The 19,523-nt window shown below is 43.0% G+C and overlaps 2 protein-coding genes across 3 annotated transcripts in view; one reads left to right on the top strand and one right to left on the bottom strand.

The window, feature by feature from the left end:
• Positions 1-5,776: 5,776 nt before the first annotated feature.
• On the bottom strand, positions 5,777-16,919 carry LOC122553436 (uncharacterized). Its single transcript, XM_043697198.2, has 2 exons — positions 16,490-16,919; positions 5,777-6,368 (listed from the first exon to the last, which is right to left on the bottom strand). Exons 1-2 carry the CDS (start codon positions 16,713-16,715, stop codon positions 6,280-6,282), a joined length of 315 nt encoding a protein of 104 aa, XP_043553133.2. The 5' UTR covers positions 16,716-16,919; the 3' UTR covers positions 5,777-6,279.
• LOC122553435 (putative E3 ubiquitin-protein ligase UBR7) overlaps positions 16,731-19,523 on the top strand; it is a 36,593-nt gene continuing 33,800 nt past the window's right edge. Inside the window, exon 1 of one of the 2 annotated variants that reach the window (XM_043697197.2) lies at positions 16,731-16,857. In XM_043697197.2, the coding sequence (XP_043553132.1) occupies positions 16,834-16,857 (24 nt within the window). In that variant the 5' untranslated portion in view covers positions 16,731-16,833. Of the gene's footprint in view, positions 16,858-17,021; positions 17,212-19,523 lie in introns of those variants that run through there. The other variant, XM_043697196.2, reaches the window with a different exon arrangement.

Below are 19,523 nucleotides of genomic sequence, written 5' to 3'. Positions count from 1 at the left end.
GACCAGTGGAATGCCACAAGGATCGGTGCGAGGTCCTCTACTTTTTGTCATTTACATAAATGATTTGGATGTGAGCATAAGAGGTACAGTTAGTAAGTTTGCAGATGACACCAAAATTGGAGGTGTAGTGGACAGCGAAGAAGGTTACCTCAGATTACAACAGGATCTTGACCAGATGGGCCAAGAAGTGATAGATGGAGTTTAATTCAGATAAATGCGAGATGCTGCATTCTGAGAAAGCAAATCTTAGTAGGACTTATACACTCAATGGTAAGGTTCTGGAGAGTGTTGCTGAACAAAGAGACCTTGGAGCGCGGGGTCATAGTTCCTTGAAAATGGAGTCGCAAGTAGATAAGCTAGAGAAGAAGGCATTTGGTAAGCTCTCCTTTATTGGTCAGAGAATTGAGTACAGGAGTTGGGATGTCATGTTGGGACTGTACAGGACATTGGTTAGGCCACTGTTGGAATATTGCGTGCAACTCTGGTCTCCTTCCTATCAGAGGCATTTGGATGGGTATATGAATCAGAAGGATTTGGAGGGATATGCGCAGAGTGCTGGCAGGTGGGACTAGATTGGGTTGAGATAGCTGGTTGGCATGGACGGATTGGACCGAAGGGTCTGTTTCCATGCTGTACATCTCTATGACTCTATGAACAGAGCATCAACGAATGGCAATATTATTGTGAGCTAGTGTTATGGTTCAGTAAGGTATATGATTCATACATATTTTAAATGTAATTTACTTGAATTGAACATGAATTTGAACTTGTGGCTTGCTGGCTGTGTGCCTAAAGGAGTTTCATGATTAACTTGTAACTAATTGTATAGACATGGTGATTTATTTTAAAACTACGTGACAGGAGGGAGATTAATGCAAATTTTTTTACATTATTCAATCAAACTCTCCCAAAGTAACATTCAGATTGACAATTCTGGATTTTTTTTAAGCTTAAGGAAAACACCCATAACTTTGTAATTGTTATTTTGGTTTGTTTAGGGCAGTTCTGCACATAGTAATTGGCAAAACCGGATGTGTAAAGCAATTGCTTACACACAAGGGAGAAGATTGCTTTGAATTGTTAAAGAAGTTAACTCATTGTGAGGAATTTAGTTGGTAAATTCTAGACCAGAAGTGTTTGGTTAAAATCCTAGAAGAGGTCACATCACAGTGAGAAAGTTTAAGTTTGGTTATAAAATGAACAAGGAAGAGGCCATCAGATTTTCATGAATGGGAACTCAAGTCATAGCAAAGTCAAATCTAATGTGGGACAGCATTCTCACTGGTGTTTGAGTACTGTACTGGATGCTGTTGGGATTAATGAGATTGTATTTTATATTGTGTGTTTAAAAACCTTTAGATATCTTATATGGACACAGTTTGGTTTATTCCAGTTCAATTTTACATGCAATAAACTTGTTTTATTGTTAAAACCAAATCCACAACATTGCATGTTTATGCATTGCAGTGAGAGCTCACCTTGTTAAAAACACAAACAGTATGAATTATCAAGTCTAATTTCAGTTTGGCATCTGACAAGTCTAGTAATAATTCCAGCTGGGATCATATTATAGTCATATTATGCAATTACTCAAACTTTTCAGAACCATAACTTTATAATTTTGTGAAAAATAAAAACCTTTTTCAATAAAAAATACAAAGGTCTTATTAACAATAAACTACCTCCTACAAAACAAACCAAGACCATCACAAAGCTATGGAACAATCTTTCCAGATTACAACTCGATAAGTAGTTGAACTTGGCAAATTAGTTTAAATTAGCTTACCTTATACTGAATTGACCTAACTTTGACTCAATCTAACTTGATAGGATTAACTTAAATTAACTCGACTCATTAAATTAAATTACGCCACTCGGCGCATCCCCACCAAAGCTCCCATCGAAGGGAGCGTTAGTCATTATACCTCTATTTATTCAAGCTTCCCCTGCAAAGGCCCCCAGACTGCCAAATGGATATATAAAGGCCCAGTCAATGTGGCTAACAAGTCCATGCCTATGTAATTTAGAAAGGCAACTACAGAATAGTTCTGTTTTCTGGTGCACCACATTCTAAGAAAATCCAGGGGAACGTGCTCCAACACTTGTCTACGCCACCCCATAAGAACTGCGAGGGGGGGGGGGGTTCTGAGGTCCAGCTCATTAAAATGTTCTTCCTTGCACGATGCTTAAGAATATTGAATAATTGAATAATCTCTTCCCACACTCATCTAATGAGGGCAGTTTAGGCAGTCCCAAAAGAAGGAATACCAGATCCGCCCTAACTTCAATTCCCAGAATTTCCTCCACCTCGTTCACTATGGCACCCCAGTACCTGTAGATCTTATGACACAACCACAGACAATGTGTCAGGGTGCCAGTGCTTGTTTTACATTGCGGGAACCGTGGAGATGCTCTTTTCTAGAATTTTGTTAATCGCTCTGGAGCTCTACAACACCAAATAAAAGATCCTCCAGATCAGGTACTCCCGGCAAGCCCCCCACAGGCCTGATTTACGATTTTGTAAAACATGCTGAATACTCTTGTATTAACTGGGGTATAGACTTTTCTGGGTTAGCCAGAAAGAGGAGAACATCAGCGTGAAGAGTAATTTTGTGCTCTCCCATTCCTACTTTTGGGGCAACTATTTCAGAGTCCTTGCCAGTAGCCTCCGCCAGCGGTTCGATTACTAAGATGAATAGCAGCGGCGAGAGAGGAAACCCTTGTCGCTGCCTCTCTCAATGCCAAAGTTATCTAATTTTACGCTGCTCGTGAGGACCGCTGCCATAGGGTCGTTATAAAACACTGCCACCAACCTAGCAAAAGCCCACCCAAGGCCCAAACATTCCAGGATGCCTAAAGATATGGCCACTCCACCCAATCAGATGACTTTTCCGCGTTCAAGGAGACCACCAAGTCCGGAATTGACCTCTGCTGATATACGTGTACAACATTCAACACTCTCCTGCTATCATTGAAAGAGTTACTACCCTTAATAAAGCCTGTCTGGTCTTCCTTTATGATTGTGGGCAATACCTTCTCCAGCGTTTTAGACAAGACTTTAAAATCTATATTCAGTAGCGAGATAGGCCTATACGAGACACACAGTCTTCAGTATTCCCCTCTGTTTAGAATAAGGGGAATATTGGCCTCCCAAAGAGGGTGGAAGGCAGTCCTGGCTGAGTAAACAATTGGTTCGGCCAAGGTGTTTATGAATTCCTTATAGAACTCACTTGGGAACCCGTCTGGGCCAGCTGCTTTGCCACTTTGGAGCTGCCTTACTGCCGCTTGTATTGTTAAGGATGCATTCAAAAGAGAGAATGTTCTGCATATATACTTGGGAGGTCCAGATTCTTAAAAAAAAGGATTCTATCCTTGCTACTCCATCCTCACAACCCTCCAATCCTCTGGGTAAAATTTTCTAAATGTAGTATTAACCTTTTTAGACTCAAGTGATAGTACCAGTTCTCTCCGTAATGGACACAATGGACTGTGGGCACATTTCTTCCTGGCCAAATATGTCAGGTATCTACCTGGCTTATTACTGTATTCAAATAAAGAAACCTGTCTCTTTGCCGCCTGGCTAAGTACTGAATTCAGAGCAGCCCAGAGAGCTGTGACCTGCTGCAACTTAGTCACGGATGGTCTGTCATAATATGCCAACTCAGTTGCCTTCAGCCGGGCCTCAACCATACATTGCTGTTCTCCATTCTGGCTCTTCCTGGTTGCTGAATATGAAATAATTAAACCCCTTAAGTAAAATTCCCAAAGCATTGATTCGTTACAGGCAGTGAAGTACTCTACAAATTTTCTATCCTTCAAAAGAAATGAACTTAAGCGCCAATATCTATTCCACTACTTCTGATCTTAATATTTAAGTACATTGCCGCATGGTCCGAAATGGCAATGCTCCCAATCCTGCAGGATAACACAGAATCCAGACAGATCGATGGAACAAAGAACGTATCAATTCTTGTGTGGCACTTGGGCGGCTGGAGTAAAAGATAAAATGTCTACCATTAGGGTGGAGACACCACCACACATTCACCAACGCCAATGTCCCACATAAATCCACCAACTGTCTGGACTGCAGGGAGATACCAGAGAGACCCCTTGGCATCCTGTCCATCTCAGGGTCCACAAGAACAGTTAAAGTCTCCTCCTATAATCATATTGTGTACCCCAAGAGCCATCAATTTAGAGAATGTGTCAATTAAGTATTTAAGAGGGTGCGTTAGAGGACAATAGACATTCAGGATGCCATATTCTTCCCAGTGTACCAAGGCCTTAAGGATGATGAACTACCCATGTTGTCCTTAATTTGGTCTATTATCTGAAATAGGAGGTTCTTCTGTATTAGTATGGCCACTGCTCTGCTTTTAGAATTAAAAGAGGAAATGAATACCCCACCAGACCCTCCCTGCTGTAATTTCAAATGTTCCTGATCACTGAGGTGTGTCTCTTGTAGCAGAGCGATGTCAACCCCCTCCTTTGAGGTTTGAGAGCAACTTCTTCCTTTTGATCGGAGACTGACCCCCTCTTAATGTTCCAGGTGCACCATCAAAATGAACCACTAGCCATGACTATACAAAAAAAAAGAAAAAGGAAAGAGGGAATCTTATATGCAAGCAATGCCCAGCATACAAAACCAACAACTGATTTAGCAAAGGATACACCATTGACCATAATTTTTTCTGACCCAGACCTCCTATTTCGAAGAGTCTAGGAAATCCCTTGCTTTGTCTGCTGAGTCAAAGTTGTAAACATACCCTCCATGGCTGAAGCGTAGTACTGCCAGGTACCTCAGAGTATTGGATATTCAAGTCTCTCAACCTCTTCCTGACTTCATCAAAAGATTTTCTCTTCTTAATTACAGCCTCATAGAAAAGTATTGCGAAGACAATTTTTGACTCCTTGTACACCAGGGCCTGTGAGTCTTTTCTTGGCCTTCTGGAGGTTTCCATTATCATCTGCTTCTTCTTGTAATACTGGAGTCGCACTGGGACCAGGGAAGGGCATTGATCCAACCCAGACCTGCGCATTGCGATCTGGTGGGCCCACTCTACACGCACGCTGCCCGACTCAATTCCCAGCCCCAGGAACTGCGGGAGCCCACTGCACCAGGAAGCTGACCAGGCCCTCACCTTCTTCACGTTCCGGGAGCCAGACTAACCGTGAGTCTTTCCTTCAACCTCTATTCTCAAGGTCGCAGACCTGGTCCAACAGGGCTTGAACCTGGCCTTCCAGCTTTTGAATCCTCCCCTCCGAACTCTCAGCTGCAGTCTCCGCTGCCAAGGTCCTTTGGTCGACCATCTTGGCGCGTTAGTCCCGTACTTGGATCTCCTGCTGATGCTTCTGCGGCGTGGCAGAGATTGGTTCCAGCGCTGACTTGATTTTTACAAGTCGGAGTTTTCCAAACAACAAATTCTTTTGTTCCAACAGGTTCCAGGGCGCCACTACGGGAGTCGGGGCCGTGGCCTCAGGTGTGCCTGGCACTATAGGCCTTGCTTGCTGCCATCCTCCTGTTCCCTTCCCTTTAGTCGACGTCACCTTCTTCTTAAAATGTTAAGATTAGTACTTAAAGGGTTCTAGGGATCTTATTACACTCCATTCTCTCGATCTTTCTCATGGATGGCTAATTAGAGGGGGGTAAAAGCTCCACTGAACTTGGGATATGGTGCAGAGCCCAGCACAGCAGACCTCTCAGATTGCCACCATCTTGGATCTCCCAAACCATACCTCTGTTAAGGTGAAGTTGAGCAGCAAGACAAACAAAGTATTGTGCCATGATTTTAGGTCATTTAATGAAGAAATCTAATTACAAACTCTCACTGCCTTTTCGACAGACAAAAATTAACAGCAATCATCTAGGCCTCACCTTAGCCCACAGTGCTTCCCTGTGGGAACATGGGTAAATTGCAGACTTAATTACTTACAGAATCATAGAATTCCTACATTGTCTTAAAATTATTGAAAAATCTTTAAAATATTCAGATATTCTCATTCACATATCTACTTTAGACAAGAACTCCACAATTGAGATCTGTCCTCATCACCCAGATTTCATTTTCTCTGAAGAAAAAAAACAAGAACATTATAGAAATGTCACTTTTTATGGTTTACATAAGAAACAAACTTGTCTATTTTAAAAATATCTTTAAGTCGTAGAAAAAGTGGCGTAGCCATGAAGAGGAGCCTCAATTTAAACTGGTGACTTTTTAAAGGAAGTCATTGCAGCACCTCAAACAAACTGGAGCAGTCAGACGGCTTCAGAGGGTAAGGTCAACATTGTTTCCTGGTCCTTTTGGAAGGAGGTGCATCTCCATCTCCTTTATCAGCCGATTCGTCTTCACTGTCACCTTCATCTTCATCTGTTGAAAGAAGAAATATATCAAAACGCATTTTATAAGTTACAATCCAGGCTCCAATATAGTACAACAGAAGCAAACTATCACAGGTGCTGGTACTACTTGAAGAATGAAGCAGCATAGGGTGGAAGGCAAGAGATATTAAATTCCAAAAAGGATGAGACCGTAAGCCAAGGGTAAGAGTGGGAGGAAGAATAATGGTACAAGTATAGAAAAGATTCATCTTGAGGAGGCATTATAGGATTTAATGCGTAACCTCTAAATCAACCTGGTGAAAGATTAACAATTGAGATAATTTGTCTTGTTGATATTTCTAGCATTGCTTTTATTACCAAAAAGCTGCATGACACCAAAAGCTACAAGCACAAAGTATAATATCATGATTTCTAGACTAACAATTTAAATCCTAAATGGAAAAATGATATTGCCCGAGTCCAGTCATTTCTCAGTCAACCCCAGACGTTGACCCGTTTCCCTATTCCTGTATCAGTCAAAACTCAGACACAGTATGGCTTTATCTCCACCTTTATTCTGGGCCCTGGAGGAAGAGAGAATGATCGCCCAAGTGCATAGAGACATGGATTCTCTGTCTTCTCTCGAACAGCAGATTCTTAAGGAATTATGTGGTCACTTACAGGAAGCAACATCCAAATAAGGCCACATCTATATTGACTGGGTGACCATTACAAGCAGCGAGCCTCAGCAGTAAAGATTAAGCCATCTGACATTATACAATGGATGCTTTTCACCTTGTTAACTGGCATTACACAAATGGATTTTTTAAACCTCATTAACCCACTACCCTTGCCTTCAGCAGCTCATTGTTTACTGCAAGTTCTTATCTGGTCAAAGTCATGCTAGCTGAGCCTTTGTCTTGCAACCCAAAACTTAACTCTTCCCCTATCTGCTCATACCTGATACACTTTCTCACAGAGTGGCTGAAATCAAAGGAATAACTGGGCAACTCTGCCCTTCAACTAAAAAAACATATCTGTCCAATCCATTCATTCACTGAACCCCAATCTTAGTTTTTGGTTAAATCAAATCTCCAAAAAATGCTTTTATAAAGTTTAAGATTGCAATTTATTCCCCAGTCTAAGGAGTTATCACATCCCAGCTTTGCTTTAGTGACAGCCTTTGTTAAGGGCCTTTGCAAAATTGACTGGGGTTTAACATCTAGGCTCATTGCAAAGGAGTGCAAGCTGATGGTTGGATCAGGCTCAGTTATGCTACCTTCTATCTTGCCAACTCCCCAAAAGATTAGGCAAAAGTGAGGACTGCAGATGCTGGAAACCAGAGTCTGGATTAGAGTGGTGCTGGAAAAGCACAGCAGGTCAGGCAGCATCCGAGGAGCAGGAAAATCGATGTTTCGGGCAAAAGCCCTTCATCAGGAATAGAGGCAGGGAGCCTCCGATGGAGAACTTCACCAGTTTCCTCATTTCCCCTCCCCCCATCTTACTCCAGTCCCAACCTTCCAGCTCAGCACCATGACCTGTCCTACCTGCCAATCTCCCTTTCCACCTATCCACTCCACCCTCCTCTCTGACCTATCACCTCCATCCCCACCCCCATTCACCTATTGTACTCTTTGCTACCTTCTCCCCAGCTCCACCCTCCCTATTTAGCTCTTCCCCCCCCCCCGGAGGCTCCCTGCCTCTATTCCTGATGAAGGGCTTTTGCCTGAAATGTCAATTTTCCTGCTCCTCGGATGCTGCCTCCCCAAAAGATTAGTCTACCAACCATTTAGGTTCACACATGAGGAATCGCCACCTGAGTGAGCAAAGTGACCAACCCTTATTGAACCATGTGCCAAAAAGAACATTAGATAAAATGAATGTTGAAATCCATAGGGATTGACAGAAACCTTAATTCCAGGAAATCCCTGCATGGCCACTCATGGTTTCCAAAATGATTACAGAACTTTAAGGGCAGGATGAATGTAGGTTCAGGAAGGTTCAGTTCCGTAAACAGAATCAGATCCTTCAAAGCCACATGTTTTATGGGTGTGCAACTAAACTAATTTCACCACCAGCTTCTCAAGGATAATTAAAGTATGGGAAATAATTGCTCGCCTAACCAGTGATGCCAACAACTTACGCACAAGCTTAAAAAAAACAGGAAAAAGCTGGAGCCTATGCAAAGGAGGCAATTGGAGCAACTGGTTGTGAAGGAGTAAGGGACGGAGACAGGACAATAGAACAGAATGTGCCCTTGCAATAAAATTTAAAAAGCAAGGATGAGAGATGGTCTATAGATACATTGATGGAGTTAGATACAGCAGCATGAAAGGAGGCTTATGTAGAATATACACACCAGCATGAAGTGAAATGCTTATATTTTGTACTGCAAATACTTTATAAACCACTTTGCATGTTGTAATTTATCCTGAATAACACCTTAGAGTAATAGTGATGTACAGCACGGAAACAGATCTTTGGGTCCAACTTGTGCATGTCGACAAGATATCCTGCCAATTTGTCAGCACCGAGCCCATATCCCTCAAAACCCGTCCTATTCATATACCCACCCAGATGCCTTTTAATGCTGCATTTGTACCAGCCTCCACCACTTCCTCTGGCAGCTTATTCCATATGCGCACCACCCTCTGCGTGAAAAAGTTGCCCCTTAGGTCCCCTTTGTATCTTTCCTATCCCACCCTAAACCTATGCCCTCTTGTTCTGGACTCCCCCACCCAAGGAAAAAAAGAGCTGTCTACTTATCCTATCCATGCCCTTCATGATCTACAAACCTCTTTAAGGTCACCCCTCAGCCTCCAACGCTCCAGGAAAAGCAGCCCCAGCCTATTCAGCCTCCCCCCAGAGCTCAAATCCTCCAACTCTGGCAATATCCTTGTAGATCTTTTCTGAACCCTTTCAGGTTTCATGAGATCCTTCCAATAGGAAAAAGACCAGAATTCCAAAAGTGGCTGAATCAATGTCCTGTACAGCCTGCAACATGACCTCCCAACTCCTATACTCAATTTTCTGACCAATAAAGGAAAGCATACCAAATGCCTTCTTCACTAACCTATCTACCTGCGACTCCACTTTCAAGGAGCTATGAACCTGCACTCCAAGGTCTCTTTGTTCAGCAATACTCCCCAGGACCTTACCATTAAGTGTACAAGTCCTGCTCTGATTTGCTTTTCCAAAATGCAGCACCTCGCATTCTAAAAATCAATCTATACTCAATTCACTGACCAATTAAGAGAATCATTCCAAATGCCTTCTTGGTATACCAAAGATAAACATTAGAGTGGTGCTGGAAAAGCACAGCTGGTCAGGCAGCACCCAAGGAGCAGGAAAATCAACATTTGGGGCAAAAGCCCTTCATCACCACTCTAATGTAGACTCTGATTTCCAGCATCTGCAGTCCTCACTTTTGCCTACCACAGATAAACATCTTTTACTCAGTTCCTCTCTTTCAAAAAGCACACAAAACTTTCTATCACCAAATCTTCATTTCCGGGTCATGAGATACAACATCTTAGTTACACTGTTGCCAAACCATGGCTGGAAAATTCTATCAAGCCCAATACTGTAGCATTACACATTGAAAGACACAATGCTCAACTTTAGTCACTTAAGAGATTTATCCCAAACAGACATGTTGACAGCTAAAACAATAATATGCATCATTTGGCATGGATAACATTTTCTTTGTCAATCGTGATCACATTACAGACACCAGTACATTTTCCTTAGTGTAAATTTTTGTTCGCATCTGTTCAGTTATTGCTTCCAGTAATTGTACATTAGTGAAGCTTCCCTGCACAAAACCATAAAGTTTAAAGCTCAGCCTTGGGCATTTTAGTGATTGTGGGGGTGGGGGGGGGAAATGGTTTAAAAATGGCACATAACATACATCTGAATTGACCGAACAACGACAGCAAAGACTCTAACAAGAATAGGAAAGGAATAATTTATTATGAAAACTTGAATTACAGTAATTGCTTACAAACTGACCAAAAACCTTTGGTACAAAAAATCTGAAATTTAAAAACCAAACTTGCTAAAAAATGCACTTCATTAAGTGAAGGCTTAGACACTTAAAAATAGACAAAATTGAAAAATAAAACCAGTCCACCTAGATAGTCCCACACAGTTGTAGGCATCACAATATTATCACCTTCTCATCCACCCAAAGCTATGTAAATCTCATGGGAAACGCCAATCAGTTTTTAAAATCCAGACCAATTAGCAGGAAATAAATCGGGAAACCAATTAATTCTGTATCTTGACAAGTGTAATAGGCCAGCTGTATACTTCCTGAATTTTCTATTTTATTTCAGATTTCCAGCATTTCTGATGGTTCGTTATTTTACTGAAATGTGCAAATGTCCTTTTCAGTCAAGAAAAACAATCAAGATTTTCTTTTACATGAAAAAGACGATTTCCTAGAAGATACGAAAGGTAATTATGGATTCCATATCATGAAAAAGAACAAACAAACATTTTAACTGAACAAACTAATTTTCAGTCATTATTTTTTTCTTGCACAGACAAAGGCTGACCCGTTTTCTAGCTTCATTTCTGAATGTACTGCAGAGTTATTAGCTTAAATGAATCATGCTTCCAGGCAGTACCTGACAGAACTGAAAAGCCATTTCTGATATACAGTACTGTAAATCCACCAGCCTCTGCTCCGCATATTAATTTTAAAATGATAATCAAATAACAACATATACTTCACATTGTATTATTGGTAGCAGCAAGTATACTTGTCAAGAATTCTGTCTTCACTAGGAAGCCTAACAACATGCACTTAAATACTTCCTCCAGCAACTATGAAAAGGAAGGGACCTTCATGTTAATAATTAAAACAATGTAAAATACAAAGTACAATTCCAAGTTACTTTTAAAAAAGTAATGATTTCCACAAAAACACATTGTTATAAATACCAAGAATACATTTCAATCTTTCATTCGAGGGGGAAAGGAACAATAATCGTTCATCTTTAACATTGTTCTTATTTGCGCATCAAATCTGAAGTATACAATATGGTGAAGCAAGCAGAAACCAGGAGCATTCCCCCATTGGGAGAGAAATGCAAGAATACAGCAATGAGATGGAATCATCCCAGATTGTTCTCTTGGTGTTTTAAACAGTTGCAAAGTGCTATTGGCAGAATTGTGATGGTACGGGTTAAAAATACCTCAAAGAAAAAAACTGAGAAAAATACAACTTCAATCAAGATCAATATCAAAAATATAATCAAGAATAAATCCACCATGATTTGTACAACTTGCGACTTTCAAATTGGGAGGGAAAAGATGGCTCCCAAACAATTAGTCTTGTCTTGATCGATCATAAGAAGCCCTAAAGAAAGATTCAGGAACAGTATTCAATGGAAACTTCAAAAGGCTTTAAACAGAATTCTTCACATAAATCAGATTATGTATTGTTTAAAATTAACTGCAAATAGGTCATTGTTGTTTAGAGTCATAGAGTCAGAGATGTACAGCATGGAAACAGACCCTTCGGTCCAACCCGTCCATGCCGACCAGATATCCCAACCCAATCTAGTTCCACCTGGCAGCACCCATCCCATATCCCTCCAAATCTTTTCTATTCGTATACCCATCCAAATGCCTTTTAAATGTTGCAATTGTACCAGCCTCCACCTCATCCTCTGGCAGCTCATTCCATACATGTACCACCCTCCGTGAAAAAGTTGCCCCGTAGGTCTCTTTTATATCTTTCCCCTCTCACCCTAAACCTATGCCCTCTAGTTCTGGTCTCCCTGGCCCCAGGGAAAAGACTTTGTCTATTTATCCTATCTATGCCCCTCATAATTTTGTAAACCTCTATAAGGTCACCCCTCAGCCTCTGATGCTCCAGGGAAAACAGCTCCAGTCTGTTTAGCCTCTCCCTATAGCTCAAATCCTCCAACCCTGGCAACATTCTTGTAAATCCTTGTTTAATGGCAAGCAGCTCATGTTTTCTGCCTGGCACCAAGTATCTTGGAATTTTTTTGACCAGAATACACTTTGGGAAATATATTGAATATGACTATATAGTTATGATGAATGCCCAAATGGATATTTTACATGATACAGTAAAATGACTGTTGTTAGTACTACATTTTCATAAGGCACATGTTTAGTGACAAGACTAATCTTGACTCCATTCACCCTAATGGTAAACCCTATTTCTCTCACTGATGAAGAGCTTATGCCTGAAACAGGGACTCTCCTGCTCCTCGGATGCTGCCTGACCTGCTGTGCTTTTCCAGCCCCACACTTTTTGATTCTGATCTCCAGCATCTGCAGTCCTCACTTTCTCCTTCTCTTGCTGAACTCCAATTTTGTCCTTGAGGTTTGGACTCTTGACACACGAGATTTTCTTTTTTTGCCAATTTTTTTCCTCCAGCTATAATAACTCCGAACTGCCCTGTCCTCTTCATGTATGCACGTTTGTGTTTAAAGTTCAAAGTTTACCTCGTAGTAGTTAATAACCCATTTCCCACTTTTAAGATTAAGTTTATTCATAATAAATACATTTAGTTGGAAGTTTTTTTTTGTCCCAGATATCCGTAAAAGTAAAGGAACTTAAATACTTTGGTGATTCAGTTGGACATTTACACTTTCAGGACATCCCATGGAGAAGTGGGACTTGAGTACCAGTGTATTCCTCCTTCCAAGTGGTAATATTCACATAATGCCAACAGCACAAAATGGGGGCATCTGCAGCCTCAACTACCACCACTGATGTAGTTTTCCCACAACAACCACTTCTCTTTCATTAAAAAAACTCTCCTCTGTCCTTTGTTGTTATATTACATTTTGCTTCTTTCTCTTCCCTGCCTTTTTGATATCAAGTCCATTCCCTTCCCCACAATTCCTATCCCTCTCCACATCATTCCTGTCCTAAAGGAAGGGTTTATAAAGAAAAAGACATTTTGTTTTCTCACTCATGATTCTGAATTTCTATCTAGGATAGATCATGAAGACAATTTGATTTTAACTTTTAAAGAATGGATATAGAGTTGAAGGGAGAGAGGATGTAAAGGGAAATAGCTGGAGCAGTTGAATTGGAGAGCAGTGCCCAAGGCATTAAGGGAAAGGGTTGGAGGGAAAGGGAAAAGAAGGTGCTTCAAGTTGTTTGCCTTGGGTCAGTGGTAATGCTCTTTCCCCAGAGTCAGAAGGATGTGACTCCAAATTCAAAATCTTCAGTGTCTACTGTGTATTCATATCACCAATAGGGAGAGATGGGCGGTACTGTTAATGTCACTGGACTCGTCGTCCAAAAATTCAGGTTAATATTCTGGGCTCTTGGGTTTGAATCAAGACTGTGGGCGTTGGAAAAGCACAGCAGGTCAGGCAGCATCCAAGGAGCAGGAGAATCGACGTTTCGGGCATCAGATTCCTGATGAAGGACTTATGCTCGAAACGTTGATTCTCCAGCTCCTTGGATGCTGCCTGACCTGCTGTGCTTTTCCAGCACCACATTCTTGACTTTGATCTCCAACATCTGCAGTCCTCACTTTCTAACTGGGTTTGATCCCAGCATCACAGATAGCAAAGTCTGAAGTAAATAAAAATCTTTAATTAAAACTGGATGAAATGTAGCAATTGGCAATGGTCATAAAGGCAGATCTGGTTCACTAATTTCCTCAGGAAAGGAAATCTTGTCATCCTATCCTGGTCTGCTTACATGACTCCAGATTCAAAGCAACGTGGTCAATTCCTGAAGAAGGGCCTGTGCCCGAAACGTCGAATCTCCTGTTCCCTGGATGCTGCCTGACCTGCTGTGCTGTTCCAGCAATAAAGTTTCAACTTTGATCTCCAGCATCTGCAGACCTCACTTTCTCCTCAATTCTTAACTGCCCTCAGTCCTCCGTTCAAGGGCAATTAGGGATGGGCAACAAATGCTGGCTGTGCCAGTAATGCCCAAATCTCATGAGAAGATAATGAAAAGGATGCAGTGCTATAGAAGCATTACATTGTCAGGAGGTAACATTTTTGAATGAGGTATTAAACAATGATCAATCTAAAAGATTTACTTTAGAAGACATGGCGAGTTCAGAGGTCATGGCCAACACTGATCACTCAACAAACACCCAAAATAAGTGTGTGTCATTTATCTCATTCACATTTTTTGTGGTAGCTTGCTGCACAAAAAATGACTCCATTATTTGGTGACATTACAAGAATCCCTACACTTCATAAAACATTTGCTGCGATAGGGAAGAATCTTGGAGCATTCAAAGGTTAGGAAAGCTACCATACAGAACCACAAAATGGTCACAAGCACAGGAGACGACCATTTGGCCCTCACATCTACCCTGGCTCTCTGAAGGAACAATATACCAAATGGCAACTTCTCTGCCTTCTCCCTTTTCAAATAAAAGGGTGAAACGTGAAAAAGCACTGCCCGACTGTGTACTGGAAGCAGGTTCACATGAAGCATTCAAAAGGGAATTAGACTGCTATCTGAGAAGGAAGAATGTGCAGGGTTATAAGGAGTGGGCTGGAGAACAGCACTTAATTATTTGTTTGGACAGCAGTGCAGCCAAATGGCCTCCTTCTGCAGGTTTAATAATTGTGATCATTTAATTTGTTCTCGATTTCCTCAATTGAACCTGCCTCCCCATACTTGGAGTACACTCTAGACCTGAACCCAACTGGCTGCATAAAGAGGTTTTTCCCCGATGTTGTCATTTCTTCTTTTGCCAATTAACGTCAACTCGGTTTTTCCCTTATTCTCAACTCTTCCATCAACAGTTTGCCCCTTTTCACTGTCATACAAATGTAAGGTATTTCCTAATTAGGGAGGGGAGAACACAGAGGTGATGGGACAGGAAGGAATGCAATGTGGTGCTGGGCAGAGGAAGAGGAAATAGACCCAAACTGTTGTCCAGGAGAGAACAGGTCAGGACATGTTCATCCACGCTTCCTATTATACTCCCAACGTTCGACCCAAGGTTTAGTCAATCCCTCCCTCAAACTACAATGCATGGAAAAAAAACAGCAACACCCATGTTAGAAATAGAACTCACAAATTAATAAATTTCAGTCTGAGTCAAATTCTGAAGCAGCAAATTTTATTGATATGTACTTGCAAGAACGGGTGCCTAACAGGTAAGCACCCCGATCTGAGGGTTACATTCTGATTTATGCTGTTCAGCTGCATCTCTCGGTCCTCCCCTTTCACCCCATTGGTTACTTTTTCTGTAGCGCGTAGCCTGTCACAAGCTCTAGCTTCACTCCACCTTTGTCTAGCTTCTCTCCGCCTCTGTTTACTTCTCCCATTACTCTAAGCCTGTCGCCCCTTATTCTTATTTATCTCATTCCTTATATGTGACTATCCTGTCATAGTTTGCTGTCTTCGTGCGATCATCCTGCCAAACTAAATTCCATCCGATGGCCACATCCCTCCTGCGACTGGCACACTATTCTCCTGTTACTGGTACATCCCGCTACACGGTTGCTCTGCCCTACTAGTCATTAATAATTCTACCTGTTTTCGCTTCTTCTGTTTAGTATTTGCATGCGCAGCCTAATTTTATAATGTAAGCTTTTGTAGAAGCAACACCTGTTCCCTTATTCTGCATAATTTTAACCTATACCTTACAACCCACCATGACATTAGGATTCTTTCTATCATGGGGAGGGTGGAATAGAGAATTAAAAAATATAGCAACATCAAGAATTAACTCGACTTATTGTAGGAGGACAGGAGATGGGCACGTTTGACATAGGAGCAAGAGAAGGCCTTCCTGGTTCACTTATCATGGCAGTTTTGATTGTGGTCTCATCCAAACTGTCCTGTTTGTATCACACAACTCCCTGGCCAATTAAAAAAAAGCTAATCTGGCTAAAATTTATCACCACTTCCATTCTGTACACCTTCAGAGAAAAAGAATTCTCCACAACCATCTCCCCTACTTCTAGTCTCCACAACAGGAGGGAGCATCTTCCTGGAATCCATCTCAAGGTCTTGGATGTGTGAACATGGTCACTGTAGTGGGATGGCTTTGGTATAGGAAAAGTACAACAGGTCGGGCAGCATCCGAGGAGCAGGAGAATCGCCGTTTCGGGCAAAAACCCTTCATCAGGAAAGAGGCCTGATATTTTAACACATTTCTTCCCCCTCCCTCCCCTCCCCTCCCCAAGACTCACCGGCTGTGCTGGAGGCCGGGCTTTCCGGGCAGCTCTGCCCTTGCTGCTGTCGCTTCTCCTGCAGGACGAGCTCGCTGAGAGCTACCTGGAGTTGCTGCTGCAGGAGGCGGACTCCGCTCAGCACGCCGGGGACGGTGCAGGCGGTGCGGACAGCGAAGCGGCGGCGCTCGCCGCTCCGGGAACTCAGCTCCCCGCACAGCTCGCACTCAGGGGCCGGGGTGCACATGTCCGACCGACTGCAGCGGCTACCGTCCAGCCCGGGGCGGGGGGACGGACGCAGGGCCCGCCCTCTGACTATCGGAAGAGAGCAAACGAGTCAATAGGCAGCGGCAGGAGAGAGGAAGATGACAAGAGGACCCAGCTTCTCGGTAAACGCACGTAACAATAAGAGAGAGACCTCACCAAGGCACAGCCTCTCACTCACAGCGGGCGGTGTATTTAGTGAAACTGGGTTAGACAGAGACACACAGAGAGAGAGAGAGAGAGGCGGTGGCGAAGGGAGGGAAGGGGGAGGTTGCCACATGCAGCTTTAAATTGCCCCCAACCCGGAAGTCTTTGTACATTTCGAGATGGCGGCAAACGAAGGGAATCACAAGCGGCCGCTGGAAGAGGAGGATCCCATCGTCTCCCTCGCCGATGTCCTGGAAGAGGACGAGCAGCTGGAGAACGAAGCCTGCGCCGTCTTAGGCGGCAGCGACTCCGACAAATGCTCCTACTCGGACGTGAGGTTTTATTTTGTATTTTTGTTTTGGGCGGCGTGCTGGGTTTCTCCTCTCTCCCCCCCCCCCCCAAAGCGGGAGTGTGTGTCCTTTGTCTGCGCGCAGCTCCTCGGCATCGCGCCCCCTTCCCCAAATCCCAGCCCGACCCCCCGGGGTTAGGGTCGAGGTCCTGAACCGGGGAACCTCGGTTCACAGGCGGACAGGGATGTTCAGAAGAAGTGGGGTTTATATTTTTAAGCTGTGTGTACGGATGTGTATGTGCGCTCCTCCCCTTCCCCAAAAACAATCATAAACCCACAACAAGACAGGAGCCACCCGATTCCAACTGACTGCAGATGTAAAATGAACATCCTTGATGGAAGGAGTAAGTTTATTTTTTTAAGCCCGTGGTTTGAGGGTGCAGTTGTTGCAGATTGGTGGGTCCCTGTAGATTCAGTAGCAGCCACAAGCCGTGTTAATTACATCTCAATGTCCACCAACCCCCACCGCCCTTCCATCTGGCGCCTTTTTCTTGTCATACCTTTTCAACCTTGGTGATTGGCCAGAGCGCAGAGGATTGGTTACAGTTTGGAATGTTGATACTTATACAGGGGTGGGGCCAGGGACTGGTGGAAGATGAGGAATGGGATTCTTGGTGGGGTGAAGTGAAGTGGAGGGGGGTTGGTGAGCACTTGATCTGTAGGACTCTAGGACAGACTTTGTATTCTGCACCTCCTGGCTTCAGGGACTCCATTCTGTGCTCCATTTGATTTGTGACTTCTTTTTGTATGACCCCACACCGTGAATCAGATCTCCTTAAGCAGTAGCAAGCTGCAGCAGTCCCAACTGAGCTTATGCTGTCCATTGTACTTGCACTGTCACTGAGATGCTGCTTCATCTATTACCTGGGGAGTATGTCAATAGCTAACGTTAATGCAGCCCCTTTAATGTAGTAAAGTGAAGGAGAGTGCCTCACAAGAATGTTACAAACTCTGAGACCAGCCACATGTGGAAATGCCATGGTGAAAACTGAATAGGTTGGGCAAAGAGGTCAATTTGAAGTGATGTCAATTTGAAGGAAGAAGGAGATGTAGAGATTTAAGGAGGATGTTTCAGAGCTTAGAACTTTGAGGACAATGCTTTCAGCCACCTATGGAGAGGTAAGAATCAGGGATGTTCAAGAGGTCAGAGTTAAATGTGCGTAGATGGCCTGGAGGGTTTTGGAATTACGGAGAGGAGCCATGTCCGGAGGGGGTGGGGGTGGGGGGGGAGTCTTGAAAATCAGATTGCGATTTTTAAAATCGAGGCATCACTTGTTTGGGAGTCAGTGTAGTTCATCGAGCTCTGGGTTGGATGCAGGTTAGGTCAGAGTAGCAGATGTTGTGTGAGCTCTAGTTTCAAAGTATGGAATATTAGATTCCCTACAGTGTAGAAACAGGCCCTTCGGCCCAACAAGTCCATACCGACCCTCCGAAGAGCAACCCACCCAGACCCATTCCCCTACTACGGGCAATTTAGCAAGGCCAATTCACTTAACCTGCACATCTTTGGACTGTGGGAGGAAACTGGAACACCCAGAGGAAACCCACGCAGTAACAGGGAGAATGTGCAAACTCCACACAGACAGTTGCCCGACATGGGAATTCAACCCAGGTCCCTGGCACTGTGTGGCAGCAGTGCTAACCACTGTGCAGCCCTGGGGGAAACCAGTCAGGATTTGGAGGGTCACACTTCTCTATTCAAGTTAATAGCAAGATATTTCTGTTGTGTGCAGCAAAAATGTTTCTTGCAGTTGTAGGTCGGAAAGAAAGAAACCTCTTTGATTTTCTGTTTTGTCCAGCTTTTTCTTTTTAGGTGGTTAACAGTTTCTTTCAGGTTACGCTCTGGCCCTCTGGAGTACTTCAATATTTGTGGGAAGTCTCTTGCATATGACCACCTTGAAAGCTATTAGCCTATTGAGTTCTGGTGTAGATAAACCAATTCACTTTTATATAACTCAAGAAGCTCCTGACTTTGAGACGTTTTCCAATCACATGTTCAGAGACGTTAGTACATACTTCTGGAGCAGGTGAGACTTGAACCCTGGCATTCTGGCTCAGAGGTTGGGACACTACTCCTGCACCACAAGAACCCTTAAGCGCTTGACTTTGATACTTAAATTGTGGTTAGTTAATTTAGAACCATCCTGCCCAAAGTCAAAACTGTAATCCCTCCCCACTGTTCCATATTGATCTAGAATGTATTTCAATAGATGGAACAACAGTACTGTATGCTCCAGTTAGATTGTGTGCTTGACAACCTTTGGTTTTGACCCCCTCCACAGTTCATTTAATTTT

This window comes from Chiloscyllium plagiosum, unplaced genomic scaffold, assembly GCF_037043375.1.
Source record: "Chiloscyllium plagiosum isolate Xiang-an unplaced genomic scaffold, Cpla_swu_hap1 HiC_scaffold_8, whole genome shotgun sequence".
Lineage (NCBI taxonomy): Eukaryota > Metazoa > Chordata > Chondrichthyes > Orectolobiformes > Hemiscylliidae > Chiloscyllium > Chiloscyllium plagiosum.
This window is presented reverse-complemented; position numbering and strand designations above follow the sequence as displayed.